Source organism: Lygodium microphyllum, chromosome 27 (genome assembly GCF_053477565.2).
Source record: "Lygodium microphyllum isolate KBCC chromosome 27, Lygodium_microphyllum_v1.1.10, whole genome shotgun sequence".
Lineage (NCBI taxonomy): Eukaryota > Viridiplantae > Streptophyta > Polypodiopsida > Schizaeales > Lygodiaceae > Lygodium > Lygodium microphyllum.
The window spans coordinates 114,217,105-114,226,103 of record NC_141161.1 but is presented as its reverse complement, the minus strand read 5'-3'; the positions used below and the strand labels follow the sequence as shown (position 1 = coordinate 114,226,103).

At 40.2% G+C, this 8,999-nt stretch overlaps 1 protein-coding gene across 1 annotated transcript; it reads right to left on the bottom strand.

The window, feature by feature from the left end:
• Positions 1–529: 529 nt before the first annotated feature.
• LOC148012727 (putative germin-like protein 9-2) lies at positions 530–1,156 on the bottom strand. The gene has a single exon (XM_087669205.1). It carries the CDS (start codon positions 1,154–1,156, stop codon positions 530–532), a length of 627 nt encoding a protein of 208 aa, XP_087525331.1.
• Between the last annotated feature and the right edge of the window lie 7,843 nt (positions 1,157–8,999).

Sequence of the window (8,999 nt, the reverse complement as noted above, 5' to 3'; positions counted from 1 at the left end):
TGGGAAATTAAGCTATGGCTACATGTTTTGCAGCCACTAGAGAGCGTGGTTATCAAACAAACTCATGATGGTGTAGATATAGTTACCTTAGTCCTTTCCCGAAACTACGAGCGAGATCCCTTCGTCATACTTAGCAGTGATGAGACCAACATGATTTAGTCATAGTAAAAACACAATAAGGATCAGAGTGGCCAACTAGATCTGGTCAATGTCATAGTCATTACTGGGTGCTTGGATGGCATTACTCAAGTTGTAGAAGCAAAACTTCAACTGTGCAAACAATGGACACTAGAGGAGAGAGCAGTTTTTGAACAAGAGCATGAGAAGCAGTCATGATAGTTTACATTTTCTGCAATACTTAGTTGGATGCATTAAATGGAGCAAAAGGTGGCGATCATTCCACTCATGTACGTTTACTGTTTTGATGGTTTGAAAAATCGTTGTTGCTTTAGAGTATGATCAGTAGGAACCGTATTCAGCACGGTGGGCCGAGCAATCAATTCGGTAAGTGCACATACCAATCGATCAGTCACTTGTGGAAGGGGCTCTGGAGCATGGAGACAGTGGAGTAGGAGACCTGGAAGGCCTGTGCGAGAATGGAGGACGGAATGCCGGAGCCGAAGAGGATCCCGGGGAGGGAGTTGGTGCCAGGGTTAGCAGAACTGAAGGAAGCCAGGGCATGGGCGGAGGGGCCGTAGCTGGCAGGGTTCATCTGGAAGTGGACGAGGCCCTTGGGGAACACGAACAGGTCACCCTTCTGCAAAGTCTGGTTGTACATCTTGTTGGAGGTGTCCACCAGGCCCACCAGCAAGGTGCCGTCTAGCACGAACAGGAGCTCCGTGGCGCATGGATGCGTATGCAGCGGGTTCAGGGAGCCCGCCGGGAACTCCAAGAAGGCGGCGGAGATGCCCAGCCCCGTCACTGCCGGGAACTGGTCCTGGAAGGCCTTCACCGGCTTAAACATGCCCGCCGACGCGTTGGCACCACCTTGGAAGCCCTTGAACGTGAAGAAGCTGCCATCTATGTCAGATTGGCTGGTGCCAGCTGGCAACATGAAGTCCGTCGTGGCCTCTGGATCGGAGCCTACCGCCAATCCCACCCATGTTGTCGCTACGCAGATTGTGAGCATCAGAAAACTGAATCTAGAGTTGGCCATAGCATACAGCGATAACAGCCGCGGAGCAGTAGTCTAGTCTAGCTTTGTTATATTAATTGTGTGATGAGCGATGCTGACTGCGTGCAGGACGCGCGGCTAATCGTTACTGCTTGCTGAAGATGTCTTTCAGCAGCTGTAGGTCCTGCTGCAGAGAGGGATAAGAACTATCTTCTTTCATCGACAATATATACTACGCGAAGGGCACCTCCCCTGCCATGCTGCCCTTCGCCGGACGAACCTCTCAGCGCGCCGGACGGAGTTAACGGGATGCCACTTGGCAGCCTGATAGGAACCACGCGTTTTTCGCGGCCTAATAGTAATAATATTTATGATCAACCCTCTTTGTACTATTTTTCCTAGAAAATAACATACGAAGGATGGTCTAATCATCTGGCCACCATCGATTATAGTTAGTTTGATTGTCAATTAGAGCTGGTATGGATTAGAGTTAGTGTTCGTTAGATTGTTTATAGTGAGTTATCGATGATTAGTATAAAGTCATTCTAGTTTATAGTTACTTATCGAGTATTAGTTAAGTTAATAGTCACATTATCCATTATACTTAAGTATCAACTTATGTTTAGTTAGGTTCATATTGAGTTTAATTATTGATTATAGTTAGTTAGTTATCGATTATTAATTCAATTAGTTACTTCAAGTAGATATATCAATTATTGTAGTTAGTTCAATTAATTATAGTAGTCTTGACGTAACTACTATTACTTGATTAGAGTATTATTAAGTATATTAACTAAGTTGATTATTCAATAGCTTGATTCGATTCATTAATCAAAACAATGTTTGGATAGTTGAATTAATTCATATGATGAGTGATTATTCATTTAATTCATGAATTAATTCAATTAGCCGATTACTCAAGTATAGTAAACGCTTACTTATTTAAATTAGTATTAATTTGATAAAGTTTTGATTATTTAGTAATTTAGTAGTTAGCTAATTCCATTAGTAGTTGATTAGTTAGTTAGTATTGATTCATTATTCAATTAGTATTAATTCAATTATAGTTGCTAGTATATTAATTTGATTAGTACTAATTAGCCTAATTTTGATTAATATGGGTTAGAATATTAGGGAATTATATTTATCAAGGTATTTTACTAAAATTTACTATGGAAATAAGTTGATGTTATTTATTATGGACTTTTCTTATTTCTTGCATGATTTGCATTATGCCTATTAAATAGATATGAGGATACTAATGTGTTTTGTATTGTGGTGAGTAGATATTAACGTGAATTTAGATAGAATTATTATTTTAAAATGCACATTTTAATACGTAAAATTTATGTACTTCGTAGTGTGGAAAAATATTATCTAAAACATTACGTTTTGTATATGCTTGTAAGAGCAAGGACTTTGTGTGCATGCAACAATAGATTTTTTTAAAAATGTATTTATTAGAAGAGATGAAATACTATTTTTTATTGTAAAAATATTTGGAATAGTGTGTTTGATTTGTTTGCACAAAGGCAAGTAGTGCAAGGAAAGGAAAAGCAAGAACTTAGATGAATGGATGCTTTCAATGTCTTTTGAGCGCCAAAGCTTAATTAAATATTATACATACATACATGGGGGAGGTGCTCACCCATAAATGGGAGGAGATTGTATCCAATCTTGTGTTGTGTATGGTTTCTCAATTTCTTCTCTCTCTTGTTTTTTCTTTCTTTCTTGCTCAAATTGTGTCTTTCAATTCTGGTTAATAATTTGATGTTGCATGGTGAATGACATCAACCCTCCCACAAACATAATCAACCACAAAACCAGGGACAAAGCACACAAAATCTAAGTGTATGGCTCTGCCATTAATCTCAAAACTGAAAAGAAACCATAAATCTCTTTTTTAATAATGAACAAATTTGTTATCTTCATCATCTTCATCCACTACAACAAAAAGGCCTCATAGATGCACTTTTAGACGCGATTTTTGAATATAGAGAAAATCTTACGGGCGCGTCGATGCGCCCGTCTATTTGCGCGTCTACTGTGTCGCGTCTATAATCGCATGCATGAACGAATATACACGCAAAAATAGACGTGCGATAGATGCACATATAGACGCATGAATAGACGCGGATAATAAGCCAAAATTGCTATTTATTTAATTCATTTTGTGCGTCTATTAGTGCGTCTATTTGGCAATTAGACGGGCATATAGACACGCTTATAGACGCGCTTTTACAAGCACCCATAGACGCGAACGAAAAACAAAAAATCTCATTTTTTTAAAAAAGATATTTAATTTATTTTTTAAATTTGAATTATCCAGCGCGTGTATAAGTGCGTGTACTCTGCATTGTAGACGCACTTATAAACACGCATTTTCTGCAATTTAGACGTGCGGATAGACGCGCAAAACAGAACTGGAGAAAACCTCCCATATATCAGATTGTGCATTTGGGAAAAAGACAATGGATCTAAAAGCACGAGAATTGAAAATAAAAGTCCATGTATTCATTATAGCTCAAAAGCATTTACATGGGAAGTTTAAGTGCTTGCGACCTAAAGCGTGGCCACAAGCAGTAGGCTCAAAGATGGATCATATATATACAAGAAAACAAGGCCATAGAGGAGGTATGGTGCTCCTCTAGGAATCTGAAGAAGAAACATCTTCGCTAGTACCACCATGGCTACTAGCCTCGCTATCCCCCTCCTCGCTATGCTCCACATCCGGGTTTGTCTACACACGCAAAAGATCAAGTTTGCTTACGTAGAGATGGTAGAGAGAAAGTTATAATTAGCTATACTTTTAATAGGAAAGTAAGAAAAACATACCTCCTCTGGCTGTCGAGTCCTCATAGCCCGGTTGTATTGGTCCTCAGTGATGAGATCCTCCTCATAGAAGTGAAGCCATGTGGCTGCGCAATTATGGCCTCGATGGTAACCTACCTCTCTAGGAGTAGGTATCCTACAAACGATAGTAGTCTGCAAAACAATTATGATATATACAAACAATTATGAGACACAATGTATTAGAACAAATTATATAAAGAATTGAAAGAAATATAAATTTTAAAAAACTAGAAATCAAAATATACTTACAAACTCTACCTCCCACGACTCTCTGCCACCCGATCCGTAATGCGACGGTCCCATGGCTTCCATTTGGATCCGTCGCGCCTCTGCGTGCTGGCGACTCTTCACTTTCTTTGCTGCTTTCTTCTTGGTTTTCTTCCACTCTATGCGGTGGCACATAGGTGGTTGGCTATAGGCTCCACGCCCCTCCTCCTGCCTCCGCAGTGAGTCCTTGGCATGTGTCATGAGGTGGGATCTTTTGTTGTGAAGCAAATCCCTCACTTTTGTGCGTCCCCAATCATCCGAGAATCGCTGACCCTCAGGATTTGGATACCTCCTATGGACTGGCCTCAACACCTCCTGCCACAAGCTACTTTTCTGATTTTTGAAGGCAATGAAACAATCTTTATACGTCGCATGCACGACGCTCCTCATGTACGCCATTACATCCCTTCCTTTATCATCATGGAAGATGCCACCAGTATCTCTAACTCTATAGTACTGGCATACAAGCTCCTCTACGTGGGTGATCGCTTGCCACCTCCTAGGCAACCCCCACACAAGCCTCGTCCTCCCCCTTGACTCTCCCTCCTCTCTCTCTGTCGATTACCCTCTGCCCCGCTGGATGCACATGCTTCTGCAGATGCACGTGCGTCAGCTGACGCTTGTGCTTCAGCCGATGCACATACAGGTGCTGCACGTGGAGTACCTTCATATGGAGTACCTGCATGTGGAGTACCTGCAATTGGAGTTTGGGAAGTAGTGCCAGGAAAATACATCAGAGGCGTTCCAGACATGACACTGAACACCTCGTTCGTCCATGAAGTCTTCCCTACTAGGAAAACCTCCAAAAAATGCATTGACCCCCTTGCCAAACGAGGCCAATGTATCATTCATGTGATCCAAATCCGGGTCATTGCTAGATGAACCAGGATACGACATCTGTAAAAAAAACACAGGAAAAATATAAATTTGTTTGCATACCAAAAATCATATATTACCTACATTTTCAAAGAGCTTCTTTAGACATTGAGTAGAAAACTTAAGTGCTAATGCTTCTCATAAACAAGAAAACTGATAAACACAAACATGGGATGGGTCACATTCATCATTGCAAAAATATATTGTTTTCTATTAGAGCTGGGATATTTGGCATGTGTATAAGCGCGTCTAAATTGCAGGTTAGACGCGCTCTCAGACGCGTTCCAGGTCAATGCTATGTGCACGCTTGTATCATTGCGTGTAGTCTACAGAGCACACGCGCTAGCAGATGCGCTCTAAGATGCGTCCTCAGACGCAATGAGAGGAAACATTTTTTCGCGTCTATACCTACGTCTACACTCAAATGTAGATGCGCTAGCAAACGCGCTTAGTCGGCTGATTTTAGTCCGATGACCGCCATTGATGATTTACAAAATGCAATACATAATGGAATCAGAAAACCTAATACACAGACAGAGCAGAGAGACAAAGAGAGAGAAAGAGAGAGAGAGAGAGAGAGAGAGAAAGAGAGAGAGAGAGAGAGAGAGTCACCTTGGGTGTTTGGTATGGCAGGTGGTGGCGCTTCTTCCTTCTCCTTCTTCCTCTCCTTGGTAAGTTACCCTCCCTTGATGCTTGCTTGCTTACTTGCTGCTTCTTCTTGTTCTCTCTTTCTTCCTCTCCTTGGCTTTCCTTTTTCCCTTCTTGTATGTTTGAAATGAAAGAAGAGGTGAGTCATGAGGAGGTGAGGCATGAAGAGACTGCATGTCGACTAAACTCAAGCTTCAAAACTGCAAAAAACGCAAGAAAGAAAATGCGCAATTTGAAAAGAAATGATTTAAGTATGGTTTGAATTTTGACGTGCGCGTCTATTTTGGCATGTATATGTGTGTCTATTGTTCATGTAGACGCGAGTATAGATGTGAATATAGACGCGCAAATAAACGCTAATATAGACGCGTGATGGAAAATGGAGGATCCCTGCAAACACACCGACATGGCAACATATAGATAATTTGTGGCCCGTTTTCAAAGAAGAGCCAAGAAATTTGAGATTTGGTTTAGGTATGGATGGAATCAATCCATTTGGCATCAAAAGCACATCATACAGTGTATGGCCAGTGGTATTGGTGAACTATAATATTCCTCCATCCATGGCAATTAAAAAGGGACATGTAATGTTGTCCCTTCTGATTCTTGGAAAGCACAAGGTAAAAAACATGGACATTTACTTAGAGCCTTTGATTGAAGAGTTAGAAATGTTATGGGAAGGTATTGAGGTGCAAGATACAAGTGCATCTGCATCCTCTAGAGATTTCACATTGAAGGCCATGTTGTTGTGGACCATGCATGACTTTCCAGGATACGGAGAGTGTTCAAGTACATGTATATAACTCTATATTTAAAATTCTAGAATTGAATCAATTGCATTTTATTAATTCACTTGTTTTCTCAGGTGTAACCACATCAGGATATCATGCATGTTCTATTTGCGGTCCCTCTCTAGTTTCCTCTAGGCAGGCACGTTTAAAGAAGGTTATCTACGACAATCATCATCGATTTCTTCCTATTGACCATCCCAAATATGTTCTCCCTACTAATGGAATGACTCCACAATCTCTAACCATTAGAGATTGGAAGGAGAGGTGGATTAATGCCGACAGCCACCCTCCACTCGGCATGAGTCGGTAAGAAGTGCATTTCTCTCGATTGACTTTAAAGTATTTAGCATGATGAATTGTTTACATAATATATTGTTTGTTTGTTAGGTTCTCTATATTTTTTCATCTTCCGTACTGGACTGAACTCAAGATCAATCACCTGTTGGACCCCATGCACATATTCAAAAATGTTGTATATACATTATGGGATCACTTGATAGGGGCTCGTGATTCAGTTAATGTAAGGGAGGATTTACGTAACATTGGTTGCATGAGAAGAGCCTGGCCACGCATTGGACCCAGAGGAAAGTTTGAGCTACCCCATGCACCTTGGATGTTGTCAAAGAATGAGGAAACAATAGTGAAGGAACAAATATATAGCTTTCGAACACCCATAGGATGTATGAGATGTCTCAAGGGAGCCTTCATAAAGAAAAAGAAAAGAGGTGTGGAGTAACTATCTAGTTTGAAGTCCCACGATTGGCACAAAATGATTCAAGTAAGGGTATCTCTAACCATGAATATAGTAATTAGTGGAGTAACTATGTGTAAACTTTGGGATATGATGACTTTTTTCTCAACTAATCATTTGATCTATGAATATTTTTTACATTCAAGTCGTACTTCCTACTAGCATATCCCATTGTGTATCCAAAGATGTACATGATATCATTTACAAGATGGGAGAGCTTGTGAGGTGTGTATACATTGTATTTTTCATTATATATCTTTGAATTTCTACACAAAAATAAACAATTCTCAAATACATCCTGACAGATACGTGAGCTCGAAGGAAATTGATCCAAACACATTGCAAGATGCTCGAGTATTATCTGTTGAGGTGGTTTGTTTGGTGGATGAAATTTTTCCTCGATCCATTTTGACTACTCAATTACATTTACTCATACATTTGATTGATGAGATCTCACTTTGTGGGGCAGTTCATGCAAGGTGGATGTTTTTTCTTGAGCACTTCATGAAAACCTTGAAAGATTTTGTGAGGCAAAAAGCACGGCCTGAGGGAAGCATGGCTGAGGGTTGGTTAGTGCAATCATCCCTTTTTTATATCTCTGAATATCTTGCTGAAGTGGATCCCTCTCAACCACGAATATGGAAAGATGATGAAGACTTGAGGATGACCTCTATAGTACCTCAAGGAAAAGGAATGAGTAAAGTGCTAACAAAAGAAGAACTTCGTAAGTTAAATAGTTTTTGTGTGCTCAATAGTGATGTAATGAGCAAATGGTTGACAATATGTAATGAAGTAAGGGCAAGAAGAAAAAGCGAAAGACAAGAATTTTGCACTAGATATAGACGTAATGTCTCATTTCCAGATCATCTAAATGCACTCCCACGTCATATTGATATAGATTGGTTACATGAGGAAATGGAGAGAATGGAAAAAGAGGAAATTAATATATCTCAAGAAGAGTGGGAATACGCACGAGGTTTCTTATCAAAGGTGAGACATACTATCAATTTATTTTAAGGGCGTAGCATTTCAATGGTATGAGAGACAAGCAGTAGGAACTTTTGGCACATGGGACGACTTGAAGTTGGCCTTCCTCACTAAATTCAGACGTGAAGGTTTTGAAAAGCGAATGCGAGAGGAATTTATGAATTTAAGTCAATCCTCTGGAGAAAGAGTAGAAGCTTATGTCTCACGAATGGAATCCATCCTGAAGAGATGGACTAACCATAATCTAGATGATGGCATTTAGAAGGGGGTGTTTCTCAGAGGATTACAACCAGAAGTCCGTAAGTTTGTGGAGCTGCAAAGACCAGCCACACTCCAAGCTGCAATTCCTGCAGGGACACTGGATCTGCCAGCTTTAGGAGTGTCTTTGCCCATTTTTAATGGATTAGCCGAAGAAGATGTGGAGTTTCACATTTGTGAATTCCAAAGATTAATGTTTAATTACCGCATTCAAGATGAGGGACATCTTATGATGTTCTGTAACATGACATTAAAAGGAAGGGCTGCAGTATGGTATCATAGCATAGAGACTGGAACCATAACTATAATCAACCAATTTTATGCAACTTTCTGAGGAAAATATACCCCTAAAAGAGGTGACCAATACTGGTTGCGTGTTTTGAATATAGCACGCCAAGACCCCCATCAGAATGTGAAAGCCTATGCTAAGAAGCTTAAGGAAGTATTTCGTAAG